At 39.0% G+C, this 25,338-nt stretch overlaps 1 protein-coding gene across 1 annotated transcript in view; it reads left to right on the top strand.

Moving 5' to 3' along the window:
* The window catches only part of LOC148032355 (shaggy-related protein kinase epsilon-like), a 118,784-nt gene extending 106,837 nt beyond the window's left edge, over positions 1-11,947 (top strand). Inside the window, exons 4-5 of the mRNA XM_087683921.1 lie at positions 11,564-11,653; positions 11,729-11,947. Coding sequence (XP_087540047.1) covers positions 11,564-11,653; positions 11,729-11,947 — 309 coding nt within the window. The remainder of the gene's footprint in view (positions 1-11,563; positions 11,654-11,728) is intronic.
* Positions 11,948-25,338: the final 13,391 nt, after the last annotated feature.

Genomic DNA, 25,338 nt, shown 5'->3' with positions numbered 1-25,338 from the left:
AAAATGATAAAAGGTATCAGACAATACCTCCTGGATGCATAGCAATTGCTTTCTAGAGAAACATGTCCAACGTTGAGTGAGAGACAGGATATCCTAAGCGGTAGGCTAGGCGTTGGGTCTAAGGGGAAAGAAAGTGAGGTATGGTACATTCCTGGATACAATCAATTGGTACCTTGAGTGGAAATATGTGCGATATTGTGTTTTATGTTTAGCCACGCATCGAGGGGCCAATCCCCAAGATGTAGGAGAGTCGCAGTGAGGTAGCGGCAGTCAGCCGTGGGAGGACCTCCTATGTTTGTGATTCATGCCATTTGGCAATGTGCCAAGGAATCCCTCTGAGGAATGTTAATTGGGTTAGAGTTGGACTACGAGACGTGATACAAACGCAAGATGTTTAGGAAGATGATGTATGTGTCATCCACGCTCCTGGCCGCGAGGCCGTGGGGTTTTTGAGCGTATGATAGAGGTCCGGCTAGTGCATGAGCCAGTGCCGGCCCATTTTAGGTCCCATCAACAAAGCAACTGTAGATTGCTTTTTGCTGCTCCAAGCAACTGCTGCACTACCAAGAGAGAACATGTATCCGCTGGTAGATCTTCTATCAGACATACTACCAGCCCAATCTGCATCTGTGTATCCAAACACCTGTACATCTATACTTGCCTCATAGAAAAGTCCATAATGTAATGTGAACTTCACATATCTCAATATGCGTTTGACTGCATCCAAATGTGGCTTTCTAGGTACTTGCATAAACTGACTCACAAGACCAGCAGCGTAGCTCAAGTCTGGCCTTGTAATGGTCATGTAGATCAAACTCCCCACTATCCTCCTGAACATAATAGGGTCTTCTATCTCATCCCCAACATCAGCACTCAACTTTACATTCTGCTCCAACGGGACTGAAAGTGGTTTGCATGCTATCATACCATACTTGGACAACATATCCAAGCCATACTGTCTTTGGGAGAGCCATATACCATCATCACATCTGATCACTTCAATGCCAAGGAAGTATCTTAGCTCACATAAATCCTTCATCTCAAACTTCTTCTTCAAGAAGTCCTTGACTTCAGCAATCCCACTATCACTATCACCTATAATAATCAAGTCATCCACATAGATGACTATGATGACCGAACCTGCATCTCCCTTTCTCACATAAAGTGAGTGATCAGCATCAGAAACATAAAAGCCAATATTGACAAGATACTCTCTGATCTTGTCAGACCATGCTCTAGGTGCTTGTGGGAGCTTTCACTCAACCACCAAGACCCACGGACCGCTTATTGATTCAAGCGTTCCAAGCCGAGCACTAATGGCTACCTCTCACATAGCCGACGCGCCATCCATATCTACGGGTGTAGTGAGCTTACGTTGATGCCGTTCGAGTTACCTCCTCTCCTGCACACTCCGGTAGCTCCACGATCCAAGTGCAAGCTTCAAGCAAGCTCCATCCTCAAGCTCCACGCTCCAAGCTCCATTGCCGCGAGCAAGACAAGAGAAGAGAAGAGAAGAGAAGAAGAGAGGAGAAGATGGAGAGCTTCTCCTCCTCGGTCCCTCACCCTCACACACTCACTCCCTCACACTCTCACACTCCCTCTCTCAAGCACAAGCTCAAGCAAACAAGAAGAAGAAGAAGAAGAAGAAGAGGAGAGCTACTTTTGGCCACACACAAGAATGAGCTTCTCATTCACTTTTTAACTTTATATACAAAACCCTAAATCCCTTTTGGGCGGTCATCTCCTTTTCCCCTTTTTACATGGCCGGCCGTAGCCCATGCCCTTTTTCCCATTGTCCTTCTATCTTCCTAGCTTCCTTTCCACCGCCCATCTTCATTTACAAATTGCACGGGTGAGAGCCCGGTGCTCTTTTACAAGATTTCAGGGTGCGCCTTTTTATTTTAAAATGCGCCTTTCCCCTTTTGCCTTTGCCTTGGACTTTTAAGGTTGCCCTTGCGCTTTTGGCCTTTTCTCCTTTTCTTTCTTCAATCGGGCTACCTTTTTTCCGCCTTTGCCCTGCGTCTTTTCCACTTCCTTTTTCTTTCTTCGTGTTGGGGTTAACATTACCCCCCTCCTAGACGAGTGCCAGTCCCATGGCACTCACCGTCGTAGGTAGCAGGCTGGAGCATGCACCGAAGATGTGGGTAACAAGGGCGCCTGTGGTTTTCATGGAGGAATGTTGGTGGTGGTGTGGCAGAAGGTCCTGGGGGCCTTTTGGTGGCCAAGGTGGCTAGTGGAAGGTTGTTGGAGTTGGTGGTAGGATTATGCTGTGTTGGGGATTGCATTGATGGCCAGCACAAGTGTTGGTTTGTTGGGGATTCTGTGCATGACGATTTTTTTGGGGGCTTGTCGGATGGTAAGGGACAAGCATTCAAAGTTGAGTGTTGATAAGGAGTGATTGGAATTTTGTTGGAGGTTTCTTTTCCTGCAATTTGAAAACCTCTCGTGTGATCTCTCCCTAAGGGGTAGTGCTAGTCTTCTTATCGTGCACAAGACATATTTGATGAGTTTGGGAGATAGGTCGAACTCTAAGCAAGCTAAGAGTATTGTCCTGCACTTGAGGACCCAAACTGTGGATATACTTCGGTGCAAATATTATGTGAGTGCTCGTGCATACTTAGATATTACATAGTTAGAAGACCGTGGGCTAGTTTCTCATAACAATTCGTGGATGAAGCAAAGTTGTCCATGTGGAGAAGGAGCACGCGTGAAGGCATATGAGACATTCGTTGCATTATGACTGCACGATGTAGCATAATGGAATTCAAGGACACCGCACTTTCAGTCACTGGAAACTATTGGACTTGCGTGATGAGTACGGTGTACTTTTCATGGCCAATCGTGCGGTGCTTATCACCACTGATTGCAAGGGTACGAAGGCAGAGTGCAAAAGAAAATTGTGCAAGTGGGTCAGGGGGACAGGTCTAACCTTAGGCAAGACAAGCTCCCCAGGTATGTCCTACCCTTGATGTGCCCTGAACAATTGTGGGTGAGTGTAAGGGGCTAGGGGACTAGGGACGAAGCCGGTCGACCAAGGTCACCCGCCGTACCTAATTTGAGAACCCCTAGGTGCTGTGATGTGATCGTGGGTGCTTCTTATTTTTCCATTCATTTCTTTTCCTTTTCATTTCATTTCTTTTCGTTTCTTTTCTTTTTCTTTTTCTTTTTTGCCTGAGTACAACCATTACAATATGTTGAGGCTATCAGCCTTTCAATGGTTTGGAAAATGTCAAGCTTCGAAGGCTCCGAAAATGAATAGTACAATGATGATGGTGCCCTAGCCTCATTGTTAGAGAAGCAGTTGGCGAAAGGGGGAGATACACTTAAGATATTGCAACCCTCCTTGCGGCACATGTGATGTGATTGGTTGAATTCTTTTACCCAAGCTGAAATATTGTAAAAGGGTAAGTACCTGTAATCAGTGAGTCATTGAATTGCATTGGTAAGACCCTTCCCCTATCCAAACTTTCAAGATTCCATTCAATTGCATCTCATGAAAGACTGAATAAATATTTCAGAAATGCATCTCATGCTGATTGATTAGATTAACAAGCTACTGCCATGTTGATATACCCACCGAGGAAAAAGGTGGATGCCGGGGGAGATAGTGGGACAAAAGAGAGGTGGCCCTCCCTCACTATCAAAGATCCCGAAGGGGTGCAACCAACTGACCTGGGGGAAACTTTGCCCACCTCCCGGTGATTCGGAGCCCACGTAGAGAGCTTGACATGCCGTTTTATCCCTCACACAGGTACAACGAGTGGAGAATTGAAGATTGAAGATTTTCCAAAGACTCAAGTATCTATAGGTTCAAAACAGGGATTTTACAAGGCACTACATGGCATTTACAGGTGGTTACAGGTACACCCTTCATTACTGAAAGATAGGTGCAGGTACTACAGGGTACCCATAGGTCCTATTCAGACTTTTATAGGGTTTGGTAACCATTTGGGGTTACTATCTTGCATTACAGGGTCAAAACAGGGCACTTACAAGTTTAGATAGGGTGTAGGCCTAGACAATTTAGACTCAAAAATCGAGTTGCAGAATTTTCTGTCCTAAATTTGTTATAGTGTCCTATAGCTCATCTCAAAGAGGGTGTTCTTGGCTTCGATTTGAACTAAAAAAATTTAAAATTGGAGTTCCCTAGCAAAAGTTATAGCCATTTCTCTGATAGGGGGTACTGCAGGATTGCACTATTATGGCAGAACATAAGGGTAAAAATAAGGTCCAGGAAGATTATGCTCAGCAAATCAGGGATTCCATGTTGAATAATACACCTCAAGAGAGCCCTAAAGAGCCTCAACAACAAGGGAAAGTTAGCATACTCAATAATACCTTGTGTGTCCATGAACAAAGACATAGGGAACGACATAAGGCCATATTATCAAGAATGGAGCAAATGGTTTTGTCTACTGATCAAACAAAGTCTCCCATTGAGAAGTTAGTGGATTCAACAACTCAAAAAAAGGCTTCTATTGATAAGTTGGTGAAATCTAATGCTCAAATTATGGCACAATTCTCCCAATGGATGCAAATGCAAATGGGATCAAAAGAAGCTAAGGAGAAAGCTTATTCAAATAGTGAGCCTTCAGTCCCACTTCAGCCATCTAACCAAAATGGCCATGGACATGGGATCATTGGAAGAAGAGGCATCCCAAATAGCCAGTATGAAGTAGAAGAGGCCTCACAATGGCATGATGACTATTTGGGCAGCTTGAAGGGAGCTAATTCTCAAGCCTTTGGGCTGAATACTCAAATTCCTAGGGGTTCTCTACCAACAGGAAGATTGCATAGTGGTTCTTAGCTACCTGTTGGGAAATTTTTGTCTCAATTTGGGGGCTCTCAGCCACCTGTTGGGAGATTTTTGTCTCAATTTGGGGTTTCCATATATTGTATTCATGATCAGCCTATTTTGGGATAGTAACCATTCCATGAAAGAGAGCTAAAAGAGAATATTTTTCTAGCTAAATTTAATAGTCAGTCATCTTCACCATCTGATTTAGAGGAGTGGACCTCTAGGATGGAATCCTACTTTGACATATTCCCTAAAAATGATGATATGAAAATTCATTTTGCTTCCTTGCATTTGGAGGGATTTTCCCATACTTGGTAGAGGTATATTAAAAAAGAAAATATACTTGTAGAGAATTGGAAAGCTTTCAAGGCACTTATGGCTAAAGTATTTGTCTCCCCTCTTGAAAAAAAGAAATTGGCACGGAAATGGTATGGTTTGGAACAAAGAGGCCTAAGTGTAAGAGAGTACACTAACCAATTCCTCAACCTAACCATGTATGTGGAAAACATTGGTGATCAGGCTAAGCTCCACAAGTATATGTATGGTTTAGAGCCATCTTTATCAGCTAATGTCATGACACAAAATCCTACTTCCCTCTTTAAGGCTATTGAGCTTGTAGAGCGCTATGGAAGAAAATATAGAAGAGAATCTTCATTTCAGCCCAGTTTTGGACAGCCAAGGATTGTTTTTAAGCATGGGCAAGTTGGTAACACTTATGGTAGCAATCATGTGCCAAATGGGAGCTTACGGGTACCAACTTATCCTCCATTCAATGCTTCTAGACCTCAAAGTAATTTCAGGACAACAAACAGTCTAAGAGTTGACTTCAAACAAGGGGACAGGAAGCCTATATCCATTTCAGCCGACATGAATCCTAAATCTATTCCTATGGATCTTTACAAAGAAAGAAAAGAGAAAGGCTTATGTTTCAAGTGTGGGCAAAAGTATACACCTGATCATGCCTCAAAGTGTGTATACAAAAATGTCAATCCTAAGCTTTAGAGTATGTTAGTTTTTGAGGATTTTGAAGATGGCATGGATGAAGCTAATGCAATTACACTTAATGCTAAAAATGAAGATCTTGAGGAAGAAGTTGGGCAAGAGTATTTCTATGATCCAACTGACTCTTTTCCTTTTGATCTAGGTGGAAGTGTTCCGTTTGATCCAGGTGGGACTTGTTATGAGCAACATGCTGCTACTAATTATTCTATTTCTATGGATGCTTGGACAGGATCTAAGAGCCCTAATACACTCCGTATGAAGGGAAACATTTGTGGAAAGCCAGTGTTCATTTTGATAGATAGTGGCAGTATTCATAGTTTTGTGAATAAGTCCATCATAGACAAGCTGAATTGTATTCCCACAGATTTACAGCAACCCATTAGAGTTCAAGTGGCCAATGGTGAAGAGAAAATCGGCACACAAATATGCCCACAGGTTTCTTTACAGTTGGCTGAAAATTTTGAAGCAAAAGTAAACCTGATCACTTTGGAAATGGGGCCTATAGACATTGTACTCGGTTGTGATTGGTTGATGACATTAGGTAGGATCACTATGGATTTCTCACAGTTGTATATGGAGTTTATCTTCAATTGACAGCTTATCCATTTATAGGAAATTTCTAGTAGATCATATTTTCAACTTATTACCATTCAACAACTCAAAAGGGAGTATAAGAGGAGCTCACAAATATTTGTTTTGAATTTGAATAAAGAGATGCAAGATCAGCCCAATAATTCAACAAACCATCCAGCCTTGACAGCTCTTCTTGAGGAGTATAGAGATTTGTTTGAGGTACCTACTTATTGCCTCCCAAGAGATCAGTAGATCACCCCATTGATTTGGAGCCCAACTCAAAGACAATCAATAAGCCACCTTACATATTATCAAAGTGTGAACGAGAGGAAGTAGCCAAGCAAATCAAGAAACTTCTTGAGATGGGATTCATTGAACCAAGTTCTTCACCTTATGCATCTCCAGTCCTGTTAGTCAAAAAGAAATATGGATCTTTCAGAATGTGCATTGACTATAGGGATCTTAATAAGATCACAGTGAAGAACAAGTATTCGATACCCAGGATTGATGATTTTCTTGATGAGCTTAAGGGGGCTCGATTCTTTATGAAGATTGATTTGAGATTAGGGTAATATCAAATTCACATGCGAGAGGGTGATGAAGTCAAGACTGCTTTCAGCCTTCCAAAGCCTGATGAATAAGATTTTACGCCTTTCCTCCTTCAGTTTGTCTTGGTGTTCTTTGATGACATTTTGATCGACAGCAAGACTTTATAGGATCACTTGGCACATATGAGGAGGGTTTTTGATATATTGAGACATCACAGGCTTTTTGCTAAGAGAGAGAAGAAGAGTGACGAGGAGAGATAAATACTAGATTTGGAGAGAGAAAGACAGGAAAGAGGGAGAAGCCATAGAAGCTATAAGCAAGATGGGAGAGAGGGACAGTAATTGTATTAATGCGTCAAAAAGATATGAAAAATTACATGTCCTCTCCTTTTATACCAATGTCAATGTGACATGGCATAATTTCAATATTATTTACACTAAATCCTTATTCCTAGCTTCTTACAATTGATACCTCTTGTCAGAGAGTGAACTAGGGAGAGAGAGAAAGAGGAGAGAGAAGACTGTAGGAAGAGAGAGAAGAGTGATGAGGAGAGAGAAAGACTAGATTTGGAGAGAGAGATACATGAAAGAGGGAGAAGCCATAGAAGCTATGAGCAAGATGGGAGAGAAGGACAGTAATGTATTAATGTGTCAAAAAGATATAAAAAATTACATGTCCTCTCCTTTTATACCAATGTCAATGTGACATGGCATAATATCAATATTATTTACACTAAATCCTTATTCCCAGCTTCTTACAATCCATCCCTTCCGAAATTTTTTTGTCCTAAAAAACAAACCTAGAAGACTAGAAAAGGATGGATAGAACAGAGTACTAATCTATTTTTACAGCTTTATAAATGGGAAAAGTGAATGAACTATGACCAACTATATGGACTGAAATTGAAGAACGAGAGTAGGCCTCAGCTATATACATGTTTTGGAGTACTTCAAAAGTATATGGAGCCATAAAGCCTTTAAAAAATAATCTCAAAATAAAGTAGACAGCTTGCTATGTAAACAGACCCTACTGGACCAAATCTGCCATATCTTCTAATAGAAGTGTCCAAATGAGGCGTACCATATATCAAAAAGAAGCTCTTGAAGAGTACTTTAAACCCATGTAGATAGCTTAATTCTGAAAATTAGGCACAATAAAAACTATTCTAAAATAGTGTGCTGTCTTGACCCTGTCTGCATCATCACTAGCTTCATAATCAATAAGCTTCAGCCACTAATGTATCTCTTAAGAAAGGAAACTCATCCAATATATAATTAGGCCTCCAAGAAGCTTCCTCAAGTGGCAAACCTCTCCATTTGATCATATATTCCACGATAGAATGAGATCGAAGCTTCTTCTCACGCTAACCTATAACAGCCTCTAGGATGTAGTGAATAAGACCTTCATCAATAGGTGGCAGCTCATCAACTATATCCACTAGATCACCATAAAAGGGCTTGAGCTAACTAACATGGAAGACATTATGAATCTTTGTAGAAGAGGGAAGCTCTAATCTATAGGCCAAGTCTCCAATTCGCTTAAGGATCTGGTAAGGGCCATAAAACCTATGGGCAAGCTTAGTACTAGATCCATCTTTTAATGTAGAGTACCTGGACTTGGGCACCTTTAGTAAGACCAACTCTCCTTCTTGGAATTCTAAAGGCCGCCTCTTCTCATCAACATACATCTTTATTTGGCCTTTAGCTTTCCTAAGATTCATCTTGCATTGCTGAAGAAGGGTCTGCATTCTTTCTAACTCTTGCTTCCCATGAGGATTTATCCTTTCATTAAAGATGACTGTGGGCAAGGGCACTTTGTAACCATACAAAACCTCAAAGGATGAAACTCCAATACTAGCGTGGATAGAATTGTTATAAGCAATCTCAGCCAAGTGTACCCAAGAATCCCATGAACTTTGGACATCATAGCAGAAATGGCAAAGATAAGTCTCCAATCATTTATTGACTCTTTTTGTCTGTCCATCAGTTTGGGGATGATAGGCCATAGATGGAGCCAATTTAGTGCCCATAGATGTAAATACCGTCTGCCAAAAATTACTCATAAACTTTGAGTCTCTATCATGAATAATCATCTGCGGTAATCGATGTAGTCTAAAAAATCTGCTCCACAAACTAGCTAGCCACTTGAGAAGCAGTAAATTGAATCTTGGTTGGAATAAAATGTTCTGCCTTGGTGAGTCTGTCTACCACCACATATATACTATTCCATCCCTTCTTGGTAGTAGGTAAGCCAGTAATGAAATCCATAGTAATATGAGTCCATTACCTATAGGAATAGGTATTTACATCTATGGGCACTAAATTGGCTCCATCTACGGCCTATCATCCCCAAACTGATGGACAGATAGAAAAAGTCAATAAATGGTTGGAGACTTATCTTCACCATTTCTACTATGATGTCCAAACTTCATGGGATTCTTGGTTACACTTGGATGAGTTTGCTTATAATAATTCTATCCATGCTAGTATTGGAGTTTCATCCTTTGAGATTTTGTATGGTTACAAGGTGCCCTTACCCACAGTCATCTTTAATGAAAGGATCAATCCTCATGGGAAGGAAGAGTTAGAAAGAACGCAGACCCTTCTTCAGCAATGCAAGATGAATCTTAGGAAAGCTCAAGACCAAATGAAGATGTATGCTGATGAGAAGAGGCAGCCTTTAGAATTCCAAGAAGGAGAGTTGGTCTTACTGAAGGTGCCCAAGTCCAGGTACTCTACATTAAAAGATGGATCTAGTACTAAGCTTGCCCACAGGTTTTATGGCCCTTACCAGATCCTTAAGCGAATTGGAGACTTGGCCTACAGATTAGAGCTTCCCTCTTCTACAAAGATTCATAATGTCTTCCATGTTAGTCAGCTCAAGCCCTTTTATGGTGATCCAGTGGATACAGTTGATGAGCTGCCACCTATTGACGAAGAAGGTCTCATTCAGTACATCCTAGAGGCTGTTATAGGTTAGCGTGAGAAGAATCTTCGATCTCGTTCTATCATGGAATATCTGATCAAATGGAGAGGTTTGCCACCTGAGGAAGCTTCTTGGAGGCCTAATTCTATATTGGATGAGTTTCCTTTCTTAAGAGATACATTGGTGGGCTGAAGCCTATTGATTATGGAGCTAGTGATGATGTAGACAAGATTAGGACAGCATGTTATTTTAGAACAATTTTTATCGTTCCTAATTTTTGGAATTAAGCTATCTACATGGGTTTAAAGTACTCTTCAAGAGCTTTGTTTTGATATATGGTACGCCTCATTTGGACACTTCTAATAGAAGTTATGGCAGATTTGGTCCAGTAGGGTCTCTTTACACAGCAAGCTGTCTACTTTATTTTGAGATTATTTATTGAAGACTTTATGGCTCCATATACTTTTGAAGTACTCCAGATCATGTATATAGCTAAGGCCTACTCTCGTTCTTCAATTTCATTCCATATAGTTGGTTATACTTCATTCCTTTTTTCCATTTATAAAGTTGTAAAAACAAAGTAGTTCTCTGTTCTATCTATCCTTTTCTAGTCTTCCAGGTTTGTTTTTTAGGACAAAAACTTTTGGGAAGGGATGGATTGTAAGAAGCTAGGAATAAGGATTTAGTGTAAATAATATTGATATTATGCCACGTCATACTAACATTGGTATTTGAAAATAGTTGGTGAATTCCAAAAAAAATTCAGTAATATTTTTTTAAATATTTCCATCTTTGAAGCTGTTTCAATCACAATTTGACCAATAATAATAATAATAATAATAAAACTAATTATTTTTTAAAAAACAAACAAGAAAAACACACAAGCACTAATAACAACCAAACAAACCAAATAGGACCACACTAACCTTGCCTTGATATTTACTCTTTTTTTTAAATGAGGTGTCACATTTTTTTCCAGTTAGTGGCTTTTGCCTTTTTAAACTCATTGCATCTTGGGACTGATACGTACACATTCAGTTTCTTGCATACACACCCATGCCATGTATTTCTTTTTATATTTCTTACCTTATTTATTTTGGTTATCCCACAACCATGGTTAATTATTAAAATAAACTTTAATCACCCACTTTTCCACGCACACTCACACCAAACACATATTTTTCTAATAAATTAAAATAAACCCACTGTTCACATAGCATATATTTTGTGTGCTACAGACACGTGTAATTTTAATTAAAAATAAACCAACTGTCACAAAAAGCACGCATTGGTAAAAAAAAGTGCTATACACACCATTATTTTCTAATGAATAAATCTGCATTTAGATACCTCAGTCTGGGAAACGGAGTACGGGTTTCATTTAATGCACCGCTTCACCCTAATAATTTGTATTTAACATTTTAAGAAGAAACTGTCGTTTTTAATTTAAGGTTTAACACCTAATGAAATTGTACCCATTTTTTAATAATTTCCTAAAACGAACCATTCATTAAACTAATTCCCCTCATTGCACTTTTTTCCCTTTTCAATAAATATATTTCGTAGAATGGGCACGTGCATTCTTTCAGGTTGTTTCTATTGTCCAATTTGATTGCAAAAGTTTTGATCATGTCTTGAGTGGATTGTTGTATTATGGTTTGGTTGCTATGACACGATTATGGGTATGTCTGAAGTTTTCTTTTTTGCTTGATACAGGTATTGAGGGTGTTTGTTTGTCTTGCATTACATGAAGCTTTTGGTCGCATATGTGTAGAGGCAATGCTAGAATGTGAGATGCTTGGGATGGTCAGTCGGTTAGCTACATTTGTGTGTGTCTATTCTAGTCGATATCTTATTTATGGTTATCCTATTGTTTTGCAGGCATTCACTGTGGATGTCTTTGTGTGTGGTGTGTGTCTAATCTATCAAATGGTGCCTCAAGCTCCTTCTCTAGTCCAGTACGTCCCATTGGTGTCTCACGACTATTCTTTATTACTAGAGTTTGAACTTATTGGCAAAGCAGGCTTAGCCAAGTTCATTGCACTATCATTGCCACTCATCCGCCTTGTATGTCAAACATTTGGAGTTGAGGATCGATGAAATGTTCCAATGCTATTCTTCCAAAGTGGCCGCTTGTCCTGACACTTTATGGCATACAATGATTGATTCTGTAGTCCTTAACCAAAGATAGAATAAAGCCTCTACTCATGTGCAGAACACTAATCAACTAAGGGTTGATCTTTTAGCTTATATCTCCAAGCACCATCCATTTGATTCATCCTTCTTTGATGCTTACCATCGAGGATATTCTTTAGGTCCCTGCTTTAGGTCCATCTGTTCCTAGCTTATCCTATTATCAAAAAATGGCCCATCGATATGATGCTTATTTTTCCCTTAATCAATCCAACTCAACAATCATTTTACCTCTCCTTTTCCAACCTCAAGGTGCTCCTCAAATTCCAATTTTTACCTATTGTTCTTTCATAGAAAATCAAGTACTTTCCCCTTCTCTGTCTTGTCCTTTCCCATCCATGCATATTCCTTTCACTTTTCATGCTTATTAGTTAACACCTTTCTTAATCAATTCGCCTAAATTGTCAAATAATCCTTCTTTAGCTTATTCCTCATTTTATGATTTTTCCTACCCATCTCTTCATCCTCTTTTACTTGTTCCTCTTCCATCTCCTATTTCTATTTCTCATCCCTATCAGTTGGTTAGTGGGTATAAAGGATTTGATCAGTAGATTCCAAGACGCAGAGAATGGAGCTCAAGTGATTCTCTTATGTGACCACAAATTTATTGGCTATTAATGCCAGGGGAGTGGACAATTGCTAGTCAAGAGTACCAAAATTATCTCCATTTTTCTCAACAATATCCACAATCTCCAAATCCTTCAGTGATATTGACAACCCACTTTTCTTGGTACCTAGCATATATGCATAGGCATTCACATAATGATCAAAAGGCCATTCCAAAGTTATGTATGAATGTCAGTGTGAACATTGATTCCCAATAACTTCTCATGATGATTTTCAGTAGAGATATGAGGCTTTGTTATGTTTTGATAGGTTATGTTGAGGTTTTGATTGGTTCTGATAGCTTCTATTTAGCTTTTGTTGTGTTCTATTTTTCTTTTGTATGAAAAATGGATCAAAGATCAATGGACGTTTAGAATGTTTGAAAGCTCATTGAATGGTTTTTTCTAGTTTGGAATGGTTTTAGTATGAAATATGTGGTTATGATGCTTTCTATTGGCCTTCTGATGAGCTTCTATAGAGCCTCTATTTTTGTTTTGTTCTATTCTATATGGCTCTATAAGTGTTTTGTGGGATGTATGTGTGACTTTGGGAAAATTTTCTAGCCTTGGAAAGAGGTGAATGTAAGTTCAAAAGAGTTCAAGAAAGTGAAAGAAGTAGTTGCTGAAGACTCAAGAGAAGACTGGAGTGAAGTGATAGTAATGAGCTATGAAGAGTCATTGTAGTCGCTCTGGTGACCTTTCATATCAAACACACCTTTTGGAAGGGGCATCCACGACCAAAGAAGGATATCATGACTGAAATCAAGTGAAAGATTCAAGATCCAATTAGATAAAGGATCAACAAGGGTTCATCTAGCCTTAACAAATATGTAGATAAGATTATAAGGGTGTGTGTAGATGGAAAAATATAGACTTTTGGCTGAGAATGATAGGGAGAATCAGAATCTACAACAAGCAATGTTTGCCATTAAAGATGCTATGCATGCTATACATGTATAGATATAATGAGTTACAATCTAAAATTTTGGAGTTGGAGAAGGAGAATAGAAACTTAAAGAGAAAGCTCATAAAAACTTTGGAGATTGGGCCCACTTTGAAAACCAAAGAAACACATCTGCACATCCAATTAGTTAAAACAATTTACCAATTAACCAAAGGAAGTGGACAATATCATAGATGGATATATGCTCAATCTGCTACAATGAGAAATATGTTTTCTCATGTAGAGAATGACACTATTGCTAAATTCCTTAGCAATGATATGGTTAAAAATGCATTGGAAATTTGTAAATTCAAGGATATTGTGGATGGTATCGCAAGTGAACATCTTAGGGATGTAAGCAACTTGTTTACTACTACATATGCTCAAGATTATGTGACAAGGTGGGACTAAGTTCTGAGTCATACAGTATGCTCTATCAACAATTGGATACATGTTTTAAGCATGTCTTCAAATTTAAGCAAGTAGTGCCTCTACCAAAACCATTTCACATGAAAAAGGCTCGAACACAAGTAAATGAAAAAGTTTTAGAACTGATTGGTGAGCCTACACATTTGGAACACACACACATATTGAAGTATGGTTCCAAAGAAGTTACCTTTGTATTGAATGCATTCAATAACTTTGTATTGGATATATGTATGGTGTAGGTAGCTATGGTCAAGTTCTATAATATGTCTTTTGAAGAATGTAGAGGCAAGCTTAAGTTTTTCCTCAAACGTGATGAGAGTGAGATTATCAAGGGGTAAAAACTTAAACGTGTGAGTATAATACTTATCAATGGAGCATTGGATCTCGACATCAATAAAACCATCATTTATACTTTACTGTGCAATCAGAGAATGAAATATGGTGGCTTGTAGCATTTGATGTACCAAAGGAGGATCGTGAAGTACTTAAAGTTCTTTTAGACCTCACTAATATACCTAATATTGTAGCCCTATTTTGGAAATACCACTAACAAGGGTTCACTTTTGCACATTGCATTGTTTGGTTAGAATAATTGAGAAGCTAGTATATGAATATGTATTCTTTGCATACAAGATGTAGCATGTGTTAGAAGATGATGCTACATATAGAAAGGTAGAACAAGTCCTCTTTGAAGTTGGATTGCATGAGGTCCATGTAGAAATAAAAAAGGATGAGAAAAAATCGGGCAAGAGTAGAACCATGCTTTGGCAAACCCAAGGCTAGGAAGCTTGTATCTCCACCTCGATATGATGAAGGAAATATACTTGTGAAACAACAAGAGAAGTATGAAGCATTGAAAAAGTTGCATCTTGTTGTTCCATATTGGAGCAATGGGGAAAGAACGAGGATTGCAAAGGTAGAAGTGTGGATACACCTAGATAGATTAGTAGCTCTCTTATAAAGGTTGAGGTTTAGGGATGGTAATGCCAATAGATTTAAAGAGACAGTTGCTAAATTTCACAACTCTATAGTGGAGGCATTGACTTCAAATAGCATAACACATTACATGGTGAGTATTGTCACCATTACAAAAATATATCATCATTGCAAATTAGTTTGTGTTTCTAATCTCTCTTTCTTATGCAGCATATACTTGAGGCACATGGTCTATACTTTGCGGATCAAGGGAGTTTAGTAGTATGGTCAACTCAAGGTATGGAACGATCTCACTGGCAAGCTCCTTGTGCTTTTCAAAAGGCAATGGATCATAGAGGTGGCATCAATGATTCCAATTCTATGAGGCAATTATGCCAATGGTTGTATAGGAGATTAGAGGTATGATACGAGGAAAAAAAGAAGAAGTCCAATACCTCTCAAGAAAAATCTATAAGTAGGGCAATACATGAAGTAAGGAAAGAAAGATATGAAAATGACACAACTAGACAACACCATGTAGAATGGTTGGCGACCCACCAAGAGAGAGATGGCAAGAAATGGAGACTTGGATAAAGAGTACAGTTTTGATGCATTTAGAGTCAAAGAGAGAGTCCATGTACTAAGGATATGACTCATCAATACTTCTATTTTAAACATGAGATGTCTTTAACACTCGCCTATCTTAAGCTTTAGATAGTTTTTCTATTTGAATTTGGCTAAAAGATCATTTTGTAGATTTTTTTTTAAATTTCAAAGGTTTAAACTATGTTTTTCATAGTTTTGATATCGATTGCTCTATCTTTTGGGTCTATTAATCTTAAACCATACTTTTGGGAGAAGGAACAATGTGAAAATGCCTATCTTAGAGAGTGAAGTTTAAGGTTATCTCTACTTGAGTCCTTTATTTGACTATAAATACAAGATATTGTTGGAACTTTCAAAAAATTGAATTTAAATTATGAAAAGTCGAATTTGAAATCCTAACACAAAGATTTGAAAATTACAAACCTTATAAGTTTCACTAGCCTAAAGAGAGAGGGGCATGAGGGGGGTGGCTGGAGATAGAGAGAGGAAGGGATGGGGTGGAGAAGGAGAGACACAAAGAGAGAGAGAGAGAGAGAGAAGTTCATTTATGTTACAGTAAGTTGGAAACTTCATTTATATTAAAATACTTTTAAATTTCATTTATACTAAAGTAATTTTAAAGTTTATTTATAATATAATAAGTTTAAAAGTTTCATATTTAAGTCAAGTCTCTTCTTTCATTTTTTCCCATTCATCAAGGGGAGGTAGTTCTTCAAGAACTTGGATTTCAGGGTCAACATACTTCTTGAGCTGAGATACATGAAAGAAATTGTGGATGTGTGCAGTTGAAGGTAAATGAAGTTGATAGGCAAGTTTATCACACTTGCCTATCACCATTCACCTTTATCAAACTCTACATGTCTTCTTTAAACTATAACTAGATTTACCATGAAAATGACCTTCCCATTGGATCAAAGATGTGCTTTGATACCAATGTAAAGAAGCTAGTTCCCACAAGAATCCATTAAACTGAAAATACAAGTAATATTTAACCAAGAAACCATAGCCAAGGTGGCTAGGCATGAAATGATATTACCAATGTTGGCTGAGAATCAAATGATGAGAGGCTGCAGCATGGTATGGCCCCCAAGCTATGGTGGCGAAGAGTATTCACCCTCTTAGATGGTGGGAGGTTGAGACTGATGCCAAGTTGCATTTTTCACAGTGGATTCCGTGAGACCACGATGGATTTTGTGAGACCACGATGGATTCCGTGAGGTTTTTATTCCACGGTGGATTCCGTGAGGTTTTTCGATAGATTTCATAAAACTATATGTATTTTCCGGGGCTCATACACAAGGTGGATTCCATGTGCGAGAAGTTGACGGGGACACCTGTCCTTTTCGAGCATCGGATTAATTTAATGTGCATGTGGGTGATTCCACAGCAGGTGATTCTGCAAAATACATATTTAAATTAATGAACGTTTATGAGTTTAGAGTGCACTCATATTAAATTAAGGTTAGGACAGAGTTCCAACCTATTTATTTATTTTGTAGCTGAAGACTGTTAGGTATTCACTTTTGTCGGTTTAATTTTATTATTTTCTAACAATTGTGAATGCTTTAGTTGATGTGTAGAGCAGGAAGTGGTAGCGTTGGAAAGCACCAGGCGATGGCATATGTTCACATTACCTAAAAGAAATTATCATTTTTTATGGGTGTGCGCCTTGTTATTAAAGGTGTGGTGCTAATATTTATTTAGGCATGCTTATTTATTGAACCGCTTGATAAATATTTATTATTTTGTATGCACATAGACACTCAGTTTAAGTATTTCATTATTGGATATTGTATTTGGACACAACCTCATTTTTGGGATGCCCAACTACTTTATTCTTTATTTGGACAAAAGCAAACACAAAAGCCAAAGCATGCTAATTGTAAATTGGGCTATTTTTAAGCTTGGAGATTAATAAATTTATAAATACATACCTTATGGAGTGCTCACACAAGGCATGGGGGGAGATTGTACCCAATTTGTTTTTTTGTCTCATGTTGTGCAAAACCTTCTTCTTGCTTTATGAGCTTTTATAAAGTTATTTGTTCTTAGGGACTCTCCGGAGTTCACTACATGCACATACAACATCTGATTTGCGCACCAGTGGTATTAGAGCAAAGTTAAGATCAAGGCCTTCCAAATGATTACCATCTTGCGTGAAGACGAAGCTCCTAGAACGAATGGGCTCTACAGGCAACCGTCAATACCAATGCATTCCTGGCGATGAAGAACCCCCTACTGTGTGCTATCAGATTGTGAAGGACTACTCCCATGTGGCAAAGGACCACTTCCCAAGCTCCTTTTCAAGTCATTTTCTTCTCAGAGAAACAGATAAGAAAGTTTCATTAAGTTTTATCTTACAAGCTTAATAAATCTTAACAAAGACTTAAGCTACAAAAATCCAAGGAATTGCAATGGCAACATGTACTGGTCGTCACTGATTATGATGGCATATTATGTACCATTGATGTACTTGCAATGATGTATGACTAAGAACCAATGCCAGAATATAGCTTTAGATACACATGCAGTCATGTATGCAGTTATGACAGTGAATGCAACAAACAGTGCATGTATGATGCTTATATGTGAGTGACACGGTCATGGTAATGCTCATTTTCATGCTCAACAGTGATGTTATGGTGTAGACCATGTGTATGTATGCTGAAGCAATGTATGGTGCCATGGGAGAAGTGGTTGCAAACATACAATAGACGGGGGACCATATTTCAGCTCTCTTGAATTCCTACATGGTGCTATAGAGATTTTCAGTCAGTTTACAGAGGTACAGAGTGAGTACCAGCACTAAAGAGCAGGCCCCAAAGAGTGTTTGAAGACCTCAATAACCCCCCTATCAGTTTGGCCCTTTATTTGGGCACTACCCATCCCTTACAGGCCAAAACAGTCCCCTACTACTCTCAAACAGGGTGCAAGACTGCATAAAACAACTACAGATTTGCTACTACAAAAATTTTTGTACTAAACCTGTAGCATGCTTATGCTTACTTGAAAGAGGGAATCTTTGGCTCCAACTTGAACAAAAAAATTAGGTCAATCAGAGCTTCCTAGCTCAAGTTACGGGCAAAATAGCGACAGGTGGTCTAATGGGACTGCACCTAACCATGGCAGGGAATAAGGGAAAAACTAAGGCAAATGATGACCTCCAACAACAAATAAGGGGTGCATGCAAAGATGAATATTACTCTCATGACTAACACCCTCAATTTGCATGAGACAAGGCATGGTGAGAGGCATAGAGAATTGATGGAAGGCATTGGTCAAATGAAGACCACTATGGATACCCTTGTTGTTTAGCTCACTAAGTGGATGGAATTCCAAATGAAAGGGAAGGAACATGAGGATAGATTGGGTATGCATGCTGAAAGAGTGACTGGCTCATCAGTGAATGCAACAAATATGAACTCCCAAGGCAATTTAGGGAGAATGGGCATCCCTAACAGCACTTTTGAACAGCGAGAGCCTTCACATAGGCAAGAGGAGCCCATGAACAATGCAAATGAGGGGTAATTTCCAGCCATCTCAAGGGCACATGCCATCTATGCAAGTTCAACCATCTTTTGGAAAAAATTACTCTAACAATGGTTCATTTTTGGGCAGCCACATGGATCAGTTTGGATATATGGGACAACCACCTAATCATGAAAGAGAACTAAGAGACAAGATTATTTTCTCAAAATTCAATGATCAATCGTCATCTCCAGCTGAACTCGAAGAGTGGCTTTCAAAGCTTGAGGATTATTTTGACATCTTGCCTCATAGTGATTACCAAAAGATCCATTTTGCAACCATCCACTTGGAAGGATTTGCACATACATGATGGAGGTACATTAAAAGAGAAAATCAACAAGTAGAATCGTGGGAAGCATTAAAGGCACTCATGATGCAAGTATTTGTCTCGCCGGTGGAGAAATAAAAGCTTGCCTACCAATGCTATGGCCTTGAATAGCATGGTCTTGTTGTTAGAGAATACACAAATAAGTTCCTCAACCTTACCATGTATGTTGAGTCGATTAGTGATGATGCCAAGTTACACAAATATGTTAATGGGCTGGATCCCCAACTCTTGGCTGATGTTTTAGCTCAAAATTCATCGGATTTTTTCAAAGCTATTGAGTTGGCTGAGAGGTACTCTCGTAAGTATCACTGGGATGCTTCATTTTAGCATGGACAACAAAGAGGGGCACCTCAGCCAATGTTTGGGCAACAAAGAGAACCTATGCAGTCACATTTTGGGCAACAAAGAGGTGTTGTAAGGTGGGGACATTTTGGGGAAAGTTATGGTGGTGGTAGCATACCATTAGCAAATGGATTTAATTGCATTGAAAATGGGGCCTATAGATGTTGTCTTGGGTTGTGATTGACTGAAAACTTTGGGCACTATAACCATGGATTTTACCTTGTTGTATATGGAGTTTTTTAGTGTGGGACAGCTCATTCACTTTTGCAGGGAATTCAAAATAACATTTAATTTCAGCTCATTACCAGCAAACAACTCAAGAAGAGTTCAAGAGATGGTCCCAAATCTTTGGATTGCAGTTAAATAAAGAAAATTCAATTTAGTCCACTAAAACAATAAAGAATTCAACATTGAGAGCTCTTTTAGAAGAGCACAAGGACCTCTTCCAAGTACCTACAGCACTACCCCCTAATAGGGCGGTTGATCATCCCATAGATCTGGATCCTCAGTCAAAGCTTGTGAGTAAGCCACCTTACAGATTGTCTAGGTGTGAAAGAGAAGAAGTTGCCAAACAAGTCAAAGAATTACTAGACATGGGATTTATTGAGCCTAGTTCTTCACCATATGCTTCCCCTGTGTTATTGGTCAAAAAGAAGGGTGGATCTTTCAAGATGCACATAGACTATAGGGATCTTAATAAGATCACCGTGAAGAACAGATACCCCATTCCACACATAAATGACTTGCTAGATGAGCTCAAGGGGGCTAAGTACTTAACAAAGATAGATTTGAGGTCAAGCTGTCACTAGATCCACATGAGGGAAGGGGATGAGGTTAAAACAGCATTTCACACTAATCGAGGGCTTTATCATTTCTTGGTTATGCCTTTTGGGTTAACTAATGCACAGGCCACCTTCACAGCTTAATGAACAAAATACTTCAGTCCTTTCTTTTTAGATTTGTGTTGGTTTTCTTTGATGACGTCCTCATCTATAGTAGATTATTGAAGGATCACCTTTGGCATATGAGGCATGTGTTTGATGTATTGAGGCAGCATAGACTCTTTGCCAAGGAGACAAAATGTTCTTTCATGCAGACAGAAGTGGAATACTTGGGGCATATTGTTAGTGAAGATGGGAATTAGGGCTAACCCTAAGAAAGCGCAGTGTACCTATAAAAGACTGTCCCACACCTACAAATACCTCTTCACTTAGAGGATTTCTTTGTCTCTCATCATTCTATCGCAAATTCATTAAACATTATGCCACTATTGCAGCTCCCTTGACTGATAGGCTTAAGAAAGAAACCTTTTTCTGGGATGCCAGAACTGATAAGGGCTTTAATCAGCTCAAGGAATTGCTTAACTCAACTCCCATCTTGGTTTTCCTGGATTTTTTGAAAGAATTCACCATTCAGTGTGATACCAGTGGCAGAGGCATGGGGGTTGTATTGTTACAGGAGCATGGGGTTATAGCATTTGAGATCCGCAAACTTGCTGAAAATGAGATGACCATAAATGTATATGACAACATCCTTCATGTCATTAAGAAATGGCACCACTACTTGTATGGCAGTAGATTTAGGGTCAAGAGTGACCATAGGGTCCTCAAGTATTTCCTCTCTCAATCTAATCTTAACCCCAAACAACACCAATGGGTAGCTACATTGTTGAACTATGACTTTAACATTACACATACCCGGGGAAAAGACAATGTAGTTGCTGATTCATTATCTAGAATGTGGGCATGTAAAGTTTCGGTCATCATGGAACTTCATAATGATTGTATAGAAGAGCTTCAGGAGGCCTATTTGTTAGATGTTGATTTCAGGAACATTTTCCAAAAATTACAGCAAGGGCATGTGGAAGAAAACTCTCCATATCAACTTAAGAACTGTCTCTTATGGTTTCAAGGCAGGATTGCCATCCCATACACTTCTCCATTCAATCAAAAGATCATTCAAGAGATGCATTCCTCACCTACAACTAGTCACTTGGACGTATTTAAAACCTATGACAAGATTACTAAAAGCTTTCACTGGGAGGGCCTATGGAAGGATGTAAAATATTTCATCTTGAGCTACATGCCATGTCAGCAAAACAAGGACAACACCTTAAAACCAACTAGTTTACTTCAGCCATTGCTTATGCCCGAAGGAAAATGGGTGCACATTAATATGGACTTCATTACTGACCTACCGGTGACCAAAAAAGGATGGAACAACATCTATGTAGTTGTGGACAAACTCACCAAGGAAGCCCATTTCATTCCTACAAAGACTCAATATAATGCTTCTCAAGTAGCCAACCAATTCATGGAATATGTTTTCAAATTACATGGCTTACCACAGGTCATTATGCATGACCAGGATGCTAAGTTCATAAGTAACTTTTGGCATGCAGTTTTCAACTCTATGGCCACTCAGTTAGCCCCTTCCACTACTTACCATCCACACAGCGATTGCCAGACAGAGAGGGTTAACAAGTGGCTAGAAACTTACTTGAGGCAATTTTTGTCATGATGTGCAGCATGCTTGGGACTCATGGTTGCATTTGGCTAAGTTTACCTATAATAACTCTACACACTCTAGCATTGGAGTTTCACCTTTTGAGGCATTGTACGGCTATAAGGTGCTCATCCCCATGGTTATCTTCAATGATAAAATAAATCCACAAAGCAATGGATAGAATGCAACCCTTTACTTCAGCAGTGTAAAGTCAACTTGAAGAAAGATCAGGATCAAATGAAGCTTTATGCTGATGAAAAAAGAAGGGATGTTGAGTTCCAAGAAGGGGATTTGGTGCTTTTGAAGGTGCCCAAGTCCAAACATGCCACCCTTAAGGATGGGTCTAGCAATAAGTTAGCTCACAGGTTCTATGGGCCATATCGGATTGTCAAAAGAGTGGGAGACTTTGCATATCAGTTGGCATTGTCCCCATCCATGAAGATTCAAAATGTCTTCCATGTGAGTCAATTGAAGCCCTTCATTGGATCATCAGTGGATTATGTTGAGGAGCTACCACCGATAGATGAAGAAGGCATCATTCTATACATACTTGAGCAAGTCATAGGACAAAGGGAAAAGAAGCTTCGCTCTCGCTCCATCATGGAATACTTGATTAATGGCGAGGTTTACCACTTGAGGAAGCTTCTTGGAGGCCAGCTTCAGCTTTGGAAGAGTTTCCATACCTACTAGAAGCAGATTTGGCTAAAATCTAGCTAACTATGGCCTTGTTTTCTCTCAGATTGACTGCAGACAGCTCTCTGTTTCAAAGTAGATTTTATTCTATACTATGGACAACAATGGACATCAAACATGGGCTGAAATTACTCCTCAAGAGCTCCATTTTGACATATGGCACACCCCGATCGGAGTCTCCTACAGAAAGGTATGACATATTTACTACATCAGGGCCTTGTAGTAAACAACTTGCTGTCCACTATCTACAGCTCGCATTTACTCAAGATATTTGGGTCAAAATTTATCTTTATAATTCCCCAATAAGGTCCATGTATCTTACATACCCCAATGACCCATCATACGCAATAATACATTTTCATTCATTAGTATACCCCTGTAATAATGTAGCATATTAGTACTCTGATTTTCTCCTACCTGGTTATCATAAGTGCCCAAATTGTTTTTGAGGGAAAAAACCTTCGGGTGGGGATGGAATGTAAGAGAGGGAGATTTAATAATGGGAAATACTAGCTATACTAGCTAGTATATAAGGTGTTAGGAACTTGATTTTTGACCATCAGATTATAATACAAGTCTCCTTCCATCTTCACCTCTCTCTCCAAGCTTTCATGGCTTCTTCCTCTCTCTTTCTGTCTTTCTCTCTCCTTTTCTAGTATTTTTCTCTCCTCATCACTCTGTTCCTACAGTCTTTCTCTCTACTGGCTGCTATGAGCCAAACCCTAACTGTGGGTCTCTAGTAGCCATAGCCAAGAAGTTTCAAGCTTTTTCAACCTTCAAAATTTTCAATGTTTGGTCACTAACAATGATTTTAATCACCGAGTCATCTCTTCCAAATTTAGTTACTGATCTGGGAACTTCATTTCAAAGGTTCTTTTACTTGGAAGGTCATCATCAAGCTCATCAAGAACTACATCGACCATCTCTAGCAACGTAAACTAGAGATGAGTGCTTGTAAGCACTAAGGCACATTTCTCAATCATTATTGCTGCTAGTACTTGCACAATTTGAGTTTTTTCATCAGAAAATTAAAACAATTAAGTGCTTCACTTCATTTTGTAAGGCTATTTATACAACTATAAACACATAGACCATCCTATCCTAAACTTTTATTGCATATCATGTATAGTTTTTTCAAGTACCTTGGTCAATGAAATCAGAAGGATGAGTGTCATTGTACTCTCCTCAGAGTCATCAGCAATGAGCATTGAAATCATAGACCGTCCTTGTCCAACACAAGGTTCATCTACTAAGCCATACCACAAGGAGGAGCCCGAAGTCCAGTCTAGGCTCACATCATTGAAGCCTAAAAAGACCATTAAACCTCAAAAGAAAATTACACATAAGAAAGGACCACCAAAGTCATTTTTTGAAATATTACATATGTATGATTTTCAGCCTTTCTCCTCATTACAAATTTGATATCAATTGTTTGTAAGGGTGTCCTTGATTTACTTCTGCATTCAGTGGCTAGGTTGTAAGGGACTAGACACTGCCCTTGTTCTAACAAGTGGTAATACCTTCCCAATGGCCACAACATATGCTGATGTCCATCCTCAAATTTGGAAATTTAATGGAAAATATTTCCATCCTTGGCACATCTTGGTCAAATACAAAATTATGGAAAGAGGATACTAGCCCTTCATAAAAGGGACCAAAGTAATTGACCCATCCAATCCCCTTGATGTAGAAGATGATGAACGGGCTCAGGCCATCATCATGCTTCATTTAGATGAATCTTTAATTCATCACATTAACCAACTCTCAACTGCAAAAGAAAAGTGGGATGAGCTTCAAAGGCTCTACGGTGCTATAGGGAAGAACTCCAACATATTTCTCAAGATTGAGTTTTTTAGCTTGGAATACAAATAGGGAGAATATCTAAGCAAGTTCATTTCACATATGAAGGGGCCTGTGGCACAACTTGCCTCCGTTCAAGCACCCATCCATGATGAAGATGCCATTGCCATCCTGCTAAATTCTATGAAGAAGGTATTTCCAACCCTTGTGACTACCCTAACTAATATCCCGAATCCAACTTTAGCAAGTACCATCCAGTCATGCCTGGATGAAGGGAAGAGAAATCATACTAAAGGGTCTTCAGCATTTACTTCCCGTGAGCAAGTGTTAGTCCATACAACTTCTACTAAGTGCGCCTTTTGTCAGAAAAAGGGGCATATTATGAGCAACTACTGGAAGTAATATCCTGACAACATGAAGTGAAATAAATGCAAAAAGATCAGGCATATCACCAGTAAGTGTCCCAGTGTTCCAAAAGTACCTAAGGAACTAGAGGCCAACTTTACCTCCCAATCCATAGGTAATCAACTTTTTTGAGTCTTGTAACACTCTCTACCTATAACCTTTTCTTGTAGCCAGATTTATAAAGGCAGCTCATTAAGAA

The sequence above is a fragment of the Lygodium microphyllum genome, chromosome 8 (genome assembly GCF_053477565.2).
Source record: "Lygodium microphyllum isolate KBCC chromosome 8, Lygodium_microphyllum_v1.1.10, whole genome shotgun sequence".
NCBI classification, from domain to species: Eukaryota; Viridiplantae; Streptophyta; class Polypodiopsida; order Schizaeales; family Lygodiaceae; genus Lygodium; species Lygodium microphyllum.
Note: the sequence above shows the minus strand (reverse complement) of the source record. Positions and strands in the feature narration are given on the sequence as shown.